The following is a 15,893-nucleotide window of genomic DNA, read 5'->3' on the forward strand; positions in this document are numbered from 1 at the left end:
CAATGCACTAATTTGTCATGGTGTGCAGTTTGAAAAACACTGCTGGAATGGGGAAGGACACTCCAGTAAGTGGTGCTGGAACAATGGAATATCCATAAGCGGAAAAAAGATACTTGACCTCTACCTCACCCTATACACAAAATTAATTCTAGTTGCTTGTAGACTTAAATGTGAAAAGCAGGACACTAAAGCTTATGGAAGAACTTCCTGGAACACCTGGGTGGCTCAGTGGTTGAGTGTCTGCCTTTGGCTCAGGTCGTGAACCTAGGGTCCTGGGATCGAGTCCCACATTGGGCTCCTTGCAGGGAGCCTGCTTCTCCCTCTGGCTGTATCTCTGTCTCTCTCTGTGTGTCTCTCATGAATAAATAAAATCTTAACAAAAACCCAAAACTTCCTGACTTCAGGACTAGGAAAACATCTCTTTAAGCAGAAGGAAAAAATATTAACCACAACGGAAAAGATTGAAACATTATATTAAAATCAAGGATTTGTGTTAATTAAGACTATTTAAGACATTCCCTAGGCAACTAAATCTGAATCTCTATATATCCTTTAAAAATCAGATCAGCAGAACAAATGAAATCACCCATTGCCACATGTTATGGCATAATAAATGGATCTTGACCATATCTTTCTCCATACACAAAAATCCAATATGAATGATTTACGATCCTAAAGTCAGAAGGCTGAACATGTTGTATGTTTTTAGAAGACAACATACAAGAACATTTTGATGATTTGGGAGTAAGCTAGGATTTACCGAAAAGGACATAATCATTTTTTTTTGCAGTGAAGATACATAAATCAGACTATATTAAAATTAAGGACTTCTGCTCTTAAAACGCCACTGAGAAGGAGGAAAGGCGATCCACGGTGTGAGAAAAGACAACAGGCAACAGCATATCATGAACTTGCAAATTAATACGAAAAAAGACAATTCAGCACAAGAATGAGCAAAAGACTTGGACAGAAATAAAGGAGGTAAGAAGGGGCGACACTGGCATCCCGGCAATGCCTCCCTTTCATCCCCCTTTCACACCGAGTTAGACACCGCCCGGGGAACCAAGGCGCCTCTGGGTGCTGGGGATCCACGCCGCGCCGGGCCGAGGCCGGCAGGAGGCTCGCACACCTGCGCATCAGGAGACGCGCACCTGCGGGGCCAGCGAATCTTGGGGGGCCCGGGGCAGCGCAGCGCTGGGCCGAGTCTCGCCGCGAGGGAGGATCTTCATCGGCGCAGCCTTCCTGGAGGGAGGCGGCAGCAGCGCTGGGGCGCGCGGGGAAGGACGGCGGGGGGCCGAGGTGCCCGGTGCCGGGAGCGCAGGACGTCGCTGGGCGGGGACAGTTCTCCGGAGCAGCACGCGGCGCGCCGTGGACCTCCCCGACCGGACTGCAGGGGCGCTGGAGCGAGAGCTCCCAGGGAGCCCCGGAAGAGCGCCTTCCAGCCCGCCACCCCCCCGCTGAGGCGCAAGGACCCCAACAAAGCTTAGGAACTCTGCAAGAAGAGTGGGGCAGGTGCATCCCGAAAGAGACAGAAGACCCCAGACTGTAACAGTGCCTTGGAACAGAACGCCCCACCCGCAGGTAACGGGCACAATGTCTGCGAATTCAGATGCCAAAGCACCAGCGCAAAGCTACAAGGAACATGAAAAATCAAGGAAACGTGCCAACATAAAGAGAAAATGAGACTTCTCCAGGGTCTGAGCTCCGGGGCGCAGAATTCTGTGATCCCCCCTGATAAAGAATTCAATATTGTGGTGGTATATAAAAGTATCAGGTCAACACCTGAAATTGTACACCTTAAATTCACACCATGTTATGTATAAGTTATAGCTCAATAAAAAGAACAAAAATTGCCTGAAACCAACCACTAGGTATTTAAGAGGATTTGAGGAATTAAATGGGAATTGTAGACAACGGGTGCCAAGCTTTTCTGAATTAGGAAGGTGTGTATAATTTGTCCAAAACCATTCAAAACCACTGCCATGGAACACACCAGGGAAAGCCTACAGTAATCTAAAATATCTCTTTTCTGTACCACATACTTTCACAGGTGTCCTAAATATCATAAACCTTTCTTTTGTATATACATGAAAGGTTTGGCTCTGCTCTTGTGATAAAAAGCACACTCTTATAGCCACTGCCCTGATCTTTATCCAAGCTGATCCTCATTGCTCAGCAGTTTTAAGTAGTAGGAAGCGTCTTTGGATCTTGTACTAGGATAACAATTTTACCCAGTGGTACCATATGCAGAAAAGTTACCTTTTCCCAGCTAAAATCAATATTTTCCTGCTAGATGATTAATCAAGTATGAGGTCTTTTTTTTTCTCTCTCTCTCTCTCCCAAATTACTATATACTGCTTTGACACTCTTAATCCAGTGACTTTCTTTTTCTTATCCAATGAAAGAGGGTTTCATGATTGTGTTTCTATAGTTTGAGAACTATCCACATCCAGAACAGATATTCTAGATATTTCCATACCTAAAGATTTTATTTATTCATGAAAGATACTCAGAGAGAGGCAGAGACACAGGCAGAGGGAGAAGCAGGCTCCTTGCAGGGAGCCCGAGGAGGGTCTCGATCCCAAGACTCTGGGATCATGACCTGAGCTGAAGACAGATGCTCAAACACTGAGCCACCCAGGTGTCTACTTCCATACCAAATCTTGACGGATATCTGTTTATTTTTTAAAAAATATTTTTTGTTTATTCACTTGAGAGAGTGCAAGCAGGGAGAGAGGCAGAGGGAGACGGAGAAGCAGATTCCTGGCTGAGCAGGGAGCCCAACACAGGACTTGATCCCAGGACCTAGAGACTTGGGACCTAGAGACCATGACTTGAGCCAAAGGCAGATGCTTAACCATCTGAGCCACCCAGGCGCCTCTGAATGTATGTTTATTGATGAGCTATATTGTTGAAGCATTTTACGCCTTTCTATTGTCAGGTAGAAAAGCTTTTTGTCTATCCTCTTAGGTTCTGTAAGGAACGTCCTGCAAAATAGACTAAAAGATTAACAGGAGAAATAGAGAGTAGATGGGAGCTAACAAAAAGCAGTTACCTTGCTAAATGGTTAAGTTAGAGGCTTATAAGCCTAGCTTAGTAGAGGAAGGGAGTAGGGAGAAAAGGTTTTTATGGGAAGAACAACAGGAGATAAGAATCTTTGTGATAGGGATGCCTGGGTGGCTCAGTGATTAAGTATCTGCCTTTGGCCCGGGGCATGATCCCAAGATCCGGGATGGAGTTCCACATCAGGCTCCTTGTGGGGAGCCTGCTTCTCCCTCGGCCTGTGTCTCTGCCTCTGCCTCTCTCTCTCTTGCTGTGTCTCTCATGAATAAATAAATAAAATTAAAAAAAAAAAAAAAGAAACTTTGTGATAGTGTTTGCCTATGCAGGTTTGAGTAAAGGTCGTTTGATCTTCAGGGAATTCTGGTAATAAATTTATTACTTTCCTTCTTGGGAGCAACTCTTCCCTGAAGAGAGAGTTTATCATAGCCTTATACTGTAGAATATATTCTGCTTTGAGTCAGATAAGGGAAGTGTCAAGAAGGCTTCTTTCTACATGAGCTGAGTCTCACATGTCCTCCTTTTAAAATAATTTTCAACCCTGAGTTCTGAGTTGGTTTCCACACAACCAATTACAACTCTCCACAGCAGTTTAAGCCACTTTCCCTCCACTTGTGTGGTTAGTGAAAGTTGTGGAAGAGTTACGGAATTTAAATCCCATTTTGGTGGCTTGTACACAGTGTTTCAACATGTTGGGGATTTGATGCATGTAGTAATCTGGTCAGTCCTTCACCAGCGGCCTCAGCTGTGCCATGTCCCTTCCCGTGCCCGGGCCCCTCCTGTGAAGGAGTAGTGCTGCTTATATCTTGTCTCACATTGCCTCTCTCGGCCTGCGTGCTCTGCTGTGCCAGCAAACTGAGCTCCTTTGAAGAACAGGATCAAGTCACACTCATCTGTTTTTTCCTGTCCTGATGTGCTAGGCTGGGTGCATGCACATTGCTTGTTAAATGCTTTCACTCTGTGAATTAATGAACATCAGAGCTCCCCTTCTTCTGATTGGGGCCCAGCTCAGCTTGGGGGTCCCCTGCACTTGAGTGTCCTGGCATGGACAGACTGGACAGTCATGGAGCCTAAGAAGACTGGGAGGGAGGAGGGCTGGGAGTGGGGTCCTATGTTATACAGCCCCCACTTCTCTGCATTCTTGATGATCAAGTGGATTCAAGCATTTAAACATCTTAGAAATATATTGAAGGGGTACAGGATAACCCCATCCCCTGAAATGTGCCATATTGGCATATAGATTATTTTAAGCTGAAGGCAGTTGAGACCCTGAGGGCTCAAGAGAAACTTTCCCCCTCCCTTAACTACATAGAAGAATCTAAATTGGTCTTTCCAGAATAAGGGTTATTAGCAAAGATAAACTTTATCTGAATGACCCATCTGGATAGCAATGCACACATCGAGTTACCAAACATCCGCTTTTCAGCAGTTCTTTGTTTTGGGGGGAAGTGGGGAGAGAAGGAGCACACACGAACAGGGGTAGAGGCAGAGAGAGACAGAATCTTAAGCAGACTCCCTGCTCAGGGTGGGGCCCGATGCGGGGCTCCATCTCGTGACCCTGAGATCATGACCTAAGCCAATATGAAGAGTCAGGCACTTAACCAACTGAGCCACCCAGATGCCCCAAAACATCTTCCCTCCTTCTTTTTAAAAGATTTTATTTGTCAGAGAGTGATAGAGACAGCATGAGTGGGGCGGAGGGGCAGAGGGAGAAGGAGAAGCAGATTCCCCACTGAGCAGGGAGCCTGCTGGGATCATGACCTGAGCTGAAGGCATGCACCCAACCCACTGAGCCCCCCAGACTCCCCAACATCTGTTCTTATTGCCCTGTGAGCTATATATATCCCTTCCCTCTGAAGTCCCAGACTCAGGTTGACATGTACACTTTGTTTTGTCTGTCTGTGCAATTTCCAAGTGTGTGTGGATCCCCAGATCTACGCTATTAAATTTGATTTTGTCCTGTTAATGTGTCTCATGTCACGTGGATTCTTAGTCTAGCTAGAAGGACCCTTGAAGGTAACATGGATTCTTGCTCCCCAAGACTATGACCCAGGAATTCCACCTCTGGTTACATATCCTATAGAATCGAAAGCAGGGTCTGGAAAAGATACTTGTACACTTGTATTCATAGTAGCATTATTGACAATAGCTAAAACATGGATGCTCCTCAAGTGCCATTGACCAATGAATGGATAAGCAAGATATGGTGTACACATACAAGGGTATACGTGTTACGCAGCATCAAAAAGGAGGGGAATTCTAAACACATGGTAAAACATGCATGAGCTTTGAGGACATTATACTAAGGGAAATAAGCCAGACACAAAAGGACAATTATTGTATGATTCCACTTCTATGAAGTATCTAAAGATCAAATTTAGGGGCAGCCTGTGGGGCTCAGCCGTTTAGCGCCGCCGTCAGCCCCGGGGCCTGATCCTGGAGACCTGGGATGGATTCCCGCATGGGGCTCCCTGCATGGGGCCTGCTTCTCCCTCTGCCTGTGTCTCTGCCTCTCTCTCTCTCTGTGTCTCTCATGAATAAATAAATAAAATCCTTTTTTTTTTTTTTAAAGATCAAATTTACAGAGACAGAAACTTGAATAAGTTGAATGGTTACTGCCAGGGGCTGGAGGTGGGGAGTATGAATTGTTGCTTAATGGGACAGAGTTTCAGCTTTGTAAGATGAAGAGTTCTGGAGACGAGGGTGGTGATAAAATATGAATGTACTTAACACGACTGAACCGTACACTTAAAACTGGTTAATATGGGAACTTTTATGTTACACGTATTTGACCACAATTGAACAAAAACATCTTAAAACTCTGCTTTGAGCAGAACTGCGGGAGTGGCCCTGCCTGACAGCATTGCTGCAGAAACACCCTGCCCCGCCCATCCCCACCCACCTACAGGAATAAGAGTTGTCTTTGGTGCCTGTGGACTCCCAGCTTTGGTTTTAGAGCTAGATAAGCTCCAGCCCAACTCAGCTTAACTCAGCTTTGCTGACTGATTCAGTGCTCCAAGGGCTGCTCCCACCACCTGGTAAGCTTTGGGTAACCCCTCTTCCGTAGGAGACTGGGTGCACAGTTCAGAAACTCCTAAAGAGACCTGCAACCCAAGTGTGCAGTTGCTTGGCCAGGCTGCGGGTGGACGATGGAAGAACCCGTTTGCTGGGAGCTGTGTGTGCAAGGGGTGGGGGTGGAGGTAGCTGGTAAGTGTCCAGAGGCTCTAAGACTCCCTTTCTTTGACTTATGTTCAAATAGTATTAGAGATTAAACCTTACAGGGGGTTTGTGATTTTAGCCTCACATTTGGTCATTCGTTTGGTACAACCAGCAACGCAATGAGGCTGCCTGTATTCATATCATCAGCAGCATTTTAAAGAAACGGTGGTAAAATACACATAAAATTTATCGCCTTAAACCATTTTTTCAGTGTACATTGTGCAACCAATTTCCAGGACTCTTCATCTTGCGAAATGCAACTCTGTAACCATTAAACAACTCCTAGCCCCACTCCCTCTAGCCCGTGGCAACCACCATTCTACTTTCTGGCACCATGAGTTGAATGGATGACTCTCAGTGCGTCATAGAAGTGGTATTTTGCATCTGTCTTTTTGTGATTGGCTTATTTCAATTACATGATGTTCTCAAGATGCATCCATTTTGTAGCATGCACCAGAATTTCCTGTCTTTTAAAGGCTGGACAATATTTCTATGAGGGCGCTAGTCTGTAGAGTATATGCAACTCTTGAGCTCAGGGTTGTCAGTTCAAGCATGTTAGGCATAGATCTTGAATCAAAAGAAAGTTTAAAAAATTCTTTATGTGTATACACCACATTGTTTATCCCTTCCTCATGGGTTGCTTCTACCTTTTGGTTGATGTGAATGATGCTATGTATAGGGGTGTACCATTAGCTCTTTGAGACCCTACTTTCAATTCTTTTGGCTATATATACCCGGAAGTGGAATTGCTGGATCATGGGGTGGTCCCATTTTTAATTTTTTGAGGAACTACACCTTATCCACAGCAGCTGGACCATCTTATGTTCCTAGTAGTGGTGCATGAAGGCTCATCTACAGCATTAGGAAAAGAAGTAAGTGGCCACTCAGTGGCACCCAGGTAGACATGGTGCCAGGATTCTTCTGGCCTGGTTCATGGCTCTTGAATCCTTGCTCTTGACCAAAACGCTAAACTGGTACTTTGGATAATCAGTGGCAGAAGTCCCAGACAATACTGGGTATTGACTGGTTCAGCAGAGCAGTGGGGAGACCTTCTGTGTCCCCAGAGAGGCAGGCAGAAGCAGGCCTGTCTTTCTGCTTTGGAGAGGTCCTACCTCCCTCCAGGCAACTGGGAGGTCATTCTGGTTTCCTGCTCTGCCCAAGCCCAGCTAGTCTCCCTCCCTGCAAATTCCGCCTCATTCTGCCCCAGCTCAAAATTCCAATTCCATTTTGCTCTGCAGGCGAATGAGGCAAAGCTACAGGTTGCAGGATCCTTGGTGTAGAAATGTGTGGAGTGTGAGCTCTCTGATCACCAAGCCTGGCAAAGCAAGCGTCGCTTCACACCTAACACGGGAGAGAGGGAGTAATGACGATGATGATTTCCCCTGTTTTATGGATGGCAGGCCAAAGAGTGGCAGGTGGCTTGTGTGAAATCAGATGGCTGATGTGAGAACCTGGATGTTCTGGCTTCAGGAGTCAGGGCTCTTGTCCCCTCAGCGAATAGGGACAAGCTTTACCGAGTACCAGGCACTGTCCTCGAAGCTTTTGCTTGCTTCTTTTCAAGTAGCCCTCCTGGTAACTTTGAAATGTATTAAAAGTCTTACTCTCATTTGAGGAAATGGAAGCGCAGAGATGAGTGACTTGCCCAGGATGTCCTGTCACCAGTGCTCTGCAGGATTGGTCTTCTGTCTGATGACCCCCAAGGCCACGGGCGATGGGTGTTCTTGACAGCTTTCTCTTGTTCTCTCTGCAGATCTTGGCGTCCTCCACTCAGCTCCACTGAGGATGCTGTGTCAGCATGTTTGCCAGTTTGGTCAGAAGCTGTTGCGCAGGCGGCCCCTGGGGCCAAAGCAGGGGGCTGAGAGTCACTTGGCCCGGTGCCTGAACACCCTAGATCTGGTGGCCTTAGGTGTGGGCAGCACCCTGGGAGCAGGTGTGTACATCCTGGCTGGCGAAGTGGCCAAGGACAAAGCTGGGCCGGCGATCATCATCTGTTTCTTGGTGGCAGCCCTGTCTTCTGTGCTGTCCGGGCTCTGCTATGCGGAGTTTGGGGCCCGCGTGCCAGGCTCCGGTTCTGCGTATCTCTACAGCTATGTCACAGTGGGACAATTGTGTGCTTTCATCACTGGCTGGAACCTCATACTCTCTTATGTCATTGGTGAGATGGCGGGGACGGTGTGGGGAGCCAGAGACTCAAAGTTTGAGCCGGGGGCTCAGAGAGGAGAGGTGCTGGGGCTTCACCCTCCATCCTGAGTTTTGTCATCCACCTTGTCGGGGGTAGGTGGGTAATAGTGCAGGAAAACCCCCAAACTTCCTCTATTCAGTTCCATCCTGCTTTCCTAGAACAATGAAACTGGGCAAGAATGCGGACTCTAGGACATGGGGAGGCAGAGCTCAGGTGGGAGACAGGTTTGGCAAGGCTCATCCCCTGTTCCCCAGCCTCTCTTTTTTCTTGCCTGCAATAACCTCCATCTCTTTCTTACTATATTAATTAGTTGACCTATTTTATGAATCACCTGTATCTGCTTTCCCCACCTCATGAAAGGAAACTCTTAGACATTAAGTATTTCATCTGGTTTCTTTCCCTCCCAAAAAAGATATTCCATAGTTCATAGTAGGAGTTCAGTTTATGTTCGTCAGGGAATATTTGTCCTACTACTCCCACAGGTGCTGCCAGCGTGGCCAGGGCCTGGAGCTCTGCCTTCGATGATTTGACTGGGAACCAGGTCTCTCGGGTCCTGCAGGGAAGTTTCTCTCTGCAGGCCCCCCACGTGCTGGCCACACACCTGGACTTCTTCGCGTTGGGCCTGGTGCTGCTGCTCACTGGTGAGGCCAGGATCATCTAGGGTAGGAAGAGCGGGGTGTGGAGGGGGAACTATGCATGGAATGGTGAGCAGCACTGGGAGGGAGGGTCTGCAGTGAGAAATAGGAAGGCAAATCTTAGACTACTGGGTCTGTCCCTGGGCACTATTGACCTTTTGGTCTGGATCAGTCTTTGGTGTGAAGGGCTATCCTGTGCATGACTGGCGTGTGTGTTTTAATCATTGTTGGATGTTGAGCAGCTTCCCTGGCCTCTACTCACTAGCTGCCAGTGTGACCTACACCCCCAAACTGTGACAGAATGTCTCCAGACATTACCAAATGTCTCTTGGTGAACAAAGTCACCCCCCAGCTGAGAATCATTTACTTTGATGGGTTTCTTCTTCTGCACTGAGACCATTGTTGTTTTTTTTTTTAATTGAGGTGAAATTCACACAACATGAAATTAACCACTTCATTTTATTATTCCTGGCTTTACGAGATTTAATTGACGGACGACATTGTGCAAGTCCAAGGTGTATAACACGGCGCTTTGGCACGCGTGTATATCACAAACTGATTACCACAATAAGAAATTAGTCATCTTAGAGGGCACAGAGATATGCACCTTCATGTAGTTCCAAACCCCAAAAGGGGGATCCCTGGGTGGCTCAGCGGTTTAGCGCCTGCCTTTGGCCCAGGGCGCAATCCTGGAGTCCTTGGATCGAGTCCCGCGTAGGGCTCCTGGCTTGGAGCCTGCTTCTCCCTCCTCCTGTATCTCTGCCTCTCTCTCTATGTCTATCATAAATAAATAAATATTTTTTTAAAATTTTTATTCATTTATGATAGTCACACACACAGAGAGAGAGAGGCAGAGACACAGGCAGAGGGAGAAGCAGGCTCCATGCACCGGGAGCCCGATGTGGGATTCGATCCCGGGTCTCCAGGATCGCGCCCTGGGCCAAAGGCAGGCGCCAAACCCCTGCGCCACCCAGGGATCCCATAAATAAAAAAAAAAAAAAAAAAAAAAAACAACTCCAAAAGGACCAGTCACCACTGCTCTGCAGGATTGGTCTTCCTCCTCCAGTAGGGACCCTCATACCTACTAAGCAGGCACTGCCCATCCCCTCTCCCCTCAGCCCCTGGCGACCATCGGTCTTGCTTTCTGTCATATGGGTTTAGTTATTTTGGATATTTCATATTCCATCTTTCCCACAGGACTCCTGGTTCTGGGAGCTAGTGAGTCGGCTCTGGTTACCAAGATATTCACGGGTGTGAACGTTTTGGTTCTTAGCTTCATCATCCTCTCTGGCTTCATTAAGGGTGATCTACACCATTGGCAGCTCACTGAAGAGGACTACAAACTGGCCATGTCTGCCTCCAATGACACTTCTAGGTTAGGAGGGCACTCTTGGTTATGGTAATGTGTGTGGGGTGTACAACTGGGAACACCATGGGGAATAAAGAGGAATATGGTGGGCTGATGGATCCAGATGATGAGCGAGGGTCATGGAGCCCAGGATTTACGGTATTGACTAAGCCGTCAGGAGAGATGGCTGAACACACACACCCTTGTCCTTCCTTGTGCCTTCTCACTGCAGCTTGGGCCCTCTGGGCTCTGGAGGGTTTATGCCTTTTGGCTTTGAAGGGATTCTCCACGGAGCAGCTACATGTTTCTACGCATTCATTGGTTTTGATTGCATTGCCACTACAGGTAACATGGTCATTCTGTCCCATCAGGGCTTTGGGCACAGTTGGGCTGCCCTCGGGCAAAGGGTTGATAGGAGGGTAGGGTAGCCTATTGAAGGTGTAAGAGGGAAGAGGATTTTGCACCTTCACCCCCATGTTTTCCTGACCTGGTACTTCCACCCATCCTGCAGGAGAAGAAGCCCGTGATCCTCAGCGTTCCATCCCCTTGAGCATCATAATCTCGCTCTTCATCTGCTTTTTGGCATATTTTGGTGTCTCAGCGGCACTCACCCTCATGATGCCCTACTACCAGATTCATCCGGGCAGCCCGTTGCCACAGGCATTTCTCTATGTGGGATGGGCCCCTGCCAGATATACTGTGGCTGCTGGAACTCTCTGTGCTCTTTCATCCAGGTCCGTGTCTGCCTTCTCCCTGTCTGGGAGATTGTCAGCTATCCCAGCCCTTGGGATTGAGAGATGAGAGGGAGAGCCACCTGACCCCACGCCGGTTGGGGTCTGCCCTGCTCCTCACAAACTTTCTCGTTTTCTCCTCCAGCCTCCTGGGCACCATGTTCCCCATGCCTCGAGTGATCTACGCAATGGCAGATGATGGGCTCCTTTTCCGGGGACTTGCCCGGATTCATCCCTGCACACACACCCCCATGATGGCCACCATAGTGTCTGGAACTTTTGCAGGTGGGGAAACAAAACCCACTCCTTCGATCTATTTCCCTTACTTGGATATTTCCAGTGGTTCCTCATCCCCCACCCCCACATTGTTTGTGTCTCATTCTAGCGTTCATGGCATTCCTCTTTGAGCTCAGTGATCTTGTGGACCTCATGTCGATTGGGACCTTGCTTGCTTACTCCCTGGTGGTCTTTTCCGTTCTTGTTCTCAGGTGAGACTCCACTGCATCTTACTGGGGGTTCTTGGACTCATTGGGTTTGATGAGGAGCTAATCGTCTTTGCTTCATGCTGCCTCCTAAGTAAACTGTGGCACTCAGGGAGGGAAAAGGTGGATCAGGCTGCCTGATGTTGCGTGAACAGGGGCTGGTATTATCTTAATACCTTTCATTTCAGGTACCAGCCAGACCAGAATTTAAGCAAGAACGAGAAAACGGAGATGGAAATAATTGAGAGAAAGCCTGCACCTCAAGCAAGTTCTTTGAAATCTGTACCTGAAGCAGGAACTGTACAAGCTCTGTGGAGTCTCTGTAACCCAGTCAACACCACCCCAACTCTGAAATCTGGCCACATTGCCTATGGATGTGCCTTACTCCTTGGTGAGCAGTGGGATTTCTGTCTATGGTGGGATGGGTGGGACTGTGTGTCTTTGGCAGCCAAGGAGGAGGCTCAGAGAGATGGTGCCCCTTCTTAATAGGGGTAGTTTGAGGTGGGGTGTGACCCGGGGCCTTGACATATTTGTTAACATCTTCTGGAGTTGGACCTGTTCTCTTCCAACTTGACCCTTGCAGCTCTCCTGCTGACAATCCTGTGCCTGATACTGGCCCAGTGGCCCAGCCATCTGTTCTCTGGAGACCCGGTGTATATCACAGGGTGTGTGCTGCTGCTGCTGCTGATTATTGGGCTCACTTTCATCATCTGGAGACAGCCCCAGAACCCCACTCCTTTTCACTTCAAGGTAGGTGACTTTATGCCCCCAGACGACCCACCCTGAGTGAATGAACTCTGTATGCTTTGAAGTCTTACCACTCTAGGCTGGGTCAGGGAAGAAAATAGTCCGTTGCTAAAACAATGAACTGTTCCTTGATCCACACTCAGCTAGACCAGTGGGTACTTTACCAGTACCCACTCCTTTGGGAACACCCAGTGGGATATGAGCAGGCACTGAAGGTACAGTGTAGGACTGGAGTCTTCCTTCCCACCCACATGGGGATCTCCCTTTCAGACATCTGTGCTGTGTTCAGGGATTAACTGATTTTGCCCACAGGTCCCTGCTCTGCCTGTGCTCCCACTGGTGAGCATCTTCACGAATGTTTACTTGATGATGCAGATGACCTCTGGGACCTGGGCCCGATTTGGCGTCTGGATGGTGATTGGTAAGTGGCTTTCTGAAGAAAAGAGGCTTCTTAAGGGCCACAACTCAACCCTCTTCCTACTACCTTTTCTAAAAGCTGTCTCAGAGGCCATAGTAGGCGGCCTGTTGGGCACTTCTAAGTTGGAGGAGTGCCTACTTTTCCACCACTTTGTCTCATTTCCCTACTAGGATTTGCCATATACTTTGGATATGGGATCCGACACAGCTTGGAAATCAGTGATGAACAGCCACCAGCCTCAAGCTCCCAAACTCTTGACAAAAACATCCCTGGTGCTGAGTTAGCTTAACCACAAGAAACAGATGCTGTGTGGAATCCCTCCATACACTGGAGGTATCTTCTGGTTCAAGGGAGACTTTGAGCCTATATGGAGTGTGAAGGTGGGATGTGTTTAGAGCTCTGTATTTATTGCCGGTGGACACAAATGCCTTTAATCTTGTTTAATTTTTAAGTAAACTTTTAAAAGTTTAAAATTGCATACTTCATAAATGTGCAGCAAGATGAATTTTCACAAGGTACCAGCAATGTAATCAGCAACCAGAGGAAGGAATAAATATTGCCTGCATAAGAAGTGCCTTCTTGTGCCTATTAATCCAGCAAAAACACAGATTGCCACATGGGAAGAAAATGCAGGTTTCACCTCTATATTGCGTCAAGAATTATACTTTAGTTTTTATTTTCTTAATTTAAAAAAATCGCTATTCCGAACATGAGGCTCGAACTCACAACCCCAAGATCAAGACTTGTGTGCTCTACTGATTGAGCCAGCCAAGCATCCCTGAAGAATTGTACTTTAAATATTAGGGCACAAATAGACTAAAATGAAAGGAAGAGGCACATCTTGCAAGTGGTAATGGGAAGCTGCCACAGCTATGCTAATATCAGACAAAGGAGACTCTAAGAAAGAGCGTAATACTAGATGAAGTGGATCATTTCATAACACCCAAGAGAACTGATTTTTATTTTTCTGCCAGCTCTATTGAGATATGATTGATTTGTAACCTTGTGTAAGTGATCGCTTTTCTTTACGTTTCTGTTGTACTCTTAAGAGTTACACAGGAGGGTTCATGAGGAAAAGTTGTGAATTGAAGAAAATTGCATTGCCAGAAGTGGGGGGTAGGTGGAAGTAATGGTGGTTGATCAGTGGGTGTAGCTGGGTGGAACGAAAAGACAAAACTAAACACAATGCTTGAAACTGAGAGTCTTTTTTTTGTTTTTGTTTTTTTTTGAAGATTTCATTCACTTATTCATAAGACAGAGAGAGAGAGAGGCAGAGACATAGGCAGAGGGAGGAACAGGCTCCATGCAGGAAGCCTGATGTGGGACTCGATCCCGGGTCTCCAGGATTGCGCCCTAAGCTGAAGGCAGTGCTAAACCACTGAGCCATCCGGGCTGCCCAAAACTGAGTCTAGATGCTGAAGATGTCAGTAATAGCCAAGCACAGGATCGTCTGTGGGATGAACTCAAGAAGAGTGAAGAATATGATCACTGAAGGATGGAGGTCAAGAAACTGAGTAGTGATCTGGTGAATTTAAAAACATAGATGGGAGAGGATTAACAAAATTAGAAATATTGCCATTTTGCAAGTCCTAGTGAGACGACAGGCCTAGGCAGCATTAGTTAATGGAGACAAATTAAGGTGAAAGGCTGATGGAAAAAGGTTATCATTGTCACTACTGATGTGGGACAACCAGATACACGCGCATCCCAGCGTGCTACAATAGTCCACAGAGCGCTACCCATAAAGGGTTGATGACAAAATGAATCAGAATGTAATCAATCCTCTAGCACCCATCAACTCAGAAGACATATGGGACAGTGTCACAGGTCAACTGAAAACACAATCAGACAAAACTGGGATGTGACAATTCTCCAGGAAAAACAAAACAAAAAACATGAAATGAGAGGACACAAACTGGAGAATTGTTTCAGATTGAATAATTCTTATGAGACACGAGAGCCAGATGCTGACATTTGGAGGATCAATCTACCTTATCTTTTGCCAGACAGAAGTCATATTCTAATCACCTAGTTTTGTAGAGTATGATAAAGGTACTGTGGCTGTTTATTTTTTAATCTTAATTTTTTATTTTTAAAGATTTATTCATGAGAGGCACAGAGAGAGGCAGAGACACAGGCAGAGGCAGAAGCAGGCTCCATGCAGGGAGCCCAATGTGGCACTCGATCCCCAGACTCTAGGATCATTTCCTGGGCTGAAGGCAGGGGCTCAACTGCTGAGCCACCCAGGTGTCCCTATTTTTTAATTTAAAAAAATTTTTTTAAAAATTTCAAGGGAGGTTGGGGGGGGGAGAGAGAGAGAGAGAATGAGAATGAGCAAGACCACAGGCAGGGGGAGGGAGAAGCAGACTCCTCGCTGAGCAAGGAGCCTGAAGTGGGGCTCAATCCCAGGGCCCTGGGATCATGATCTGAGCTAAAGGCAGATACTTAATTGAGCCACCTAGGTGCCCCATTGTGGCTGTTTTTAAAATGTGTGTTAAGATTTTGGATGTGCTTTTAAAGACCTCAGCCATGGGGGCAGTGATGGAGAGGATGGTGGTAAAAGAGGATGGTGGTCTGGATCTGATTTAGAACAAGTTCACTGTTTTATAGACTCTAAAAGATGGTTGTGAAAATATGACTCAGAGAATATTAAAGAGTTGATTACTGTAAACTTAGAAGATGTATAAAAGTGGTTGCTGGAGGTCAACAGTGTCTTGTGTTGAGAGTAATGGTGACAAGCTCCTTAGACATGAACACTACACTTACAGGATCTTGTGGGCAACACAGGCTCATTCCATGCAGTTCTGCAGGTGACAGCCAGTGTGCAGTGGGTGGAGGACTTCACAGGTGTCATCAAAAGGAATGTGGAGGGTAGCTGACAAATGCAGCCCTAAGGAGCAGACAGTGCTGGTAGCAATTTTCTTTCTTCAAGTGTTAACTGCTCACGATGGTGCTGGGAATGCAGTGGTAAACATGAGAGACACAGTCACCTGCTTCAAGAGACATTTATGTCAGGTAGATGAAATCACCATTTTACTTTAGTTCTGGACAGTCTGCAAATCCCAGTGTGT

General features: G+C 46.9%; 1 protein-coding gene across 9 annotated transcripts in view; it reads left to right on the forward strand.

The window, feature by feature from the left end:
- Positions 1-15,893, forward strand: part of LOC100683471 (cationic amino acid transporter 3-like) — a 42,438-nt gene that overhangs the window by 5,342 nt on the left and 21,203 nt on the right. For 3 of the 9 annotated variants that reach the window (XM_038527905.1, XM_038527907.1, XM_038527908.1), the window contains exons 2-11: positions 8,030-8,434; positions 8,944-9,102; positions 10,294-10,471; positions 10,677-10,789; positions 10,956-11,178; positions 11,321-11,460; positions 11,561-11,663; positions 11,846-12,048; positions 12,241-12,407; positions 12,717-12,825. In XM_038527905.1, coding sequence (XP_038383833.1) covers positions 8,030-8,434; positions 8,944-9,102; positions 10,294-10,471; positions 10,677-10,789; positions 10,956-11,178; positions 11,321-11,460; positions 11,561-11,663; positions 11,846-12,048; positions 12,241-12,407; positions 12,717-12,825 — 1,800 coding nt within the window. Of the gene's footprint in view, positions 1-790; positions 982-8,029; positions 8,435-8,555; positions 8,675-8,943; positions 9,103-10,293; positions 10,472-10,676; positions 10,790-10,955; positions 11,179-11,320; positions 11,461-11,560; positions 11,664-11,845; positions 12,049-12,240; positions 12,408-12,716; positions 12,826-12,992; positions 13,994-15,893 lie in introns of those variants that run through there. The other 6 variants (XR_005354474.1, XR_005354475.1, XM_038527906.1 and 3 more) reach the window with 5 other exon arrangements.

The sequence above is a fragment of the Canis lupus genome, chromosome 1 (genome assembly GCF_011100685.1).
Source record: "Canis lupus familiaris isolate Mischka breed German Shepherd chromosome 1, alternate assembly UU_Cfam_GSD_1.0, whole genome shotgun sequence".
NCBI lineage: Eukaryota > Metazoa > Chordata > Mammalia > Carnivora > Canidae > Canis > Canis lupus.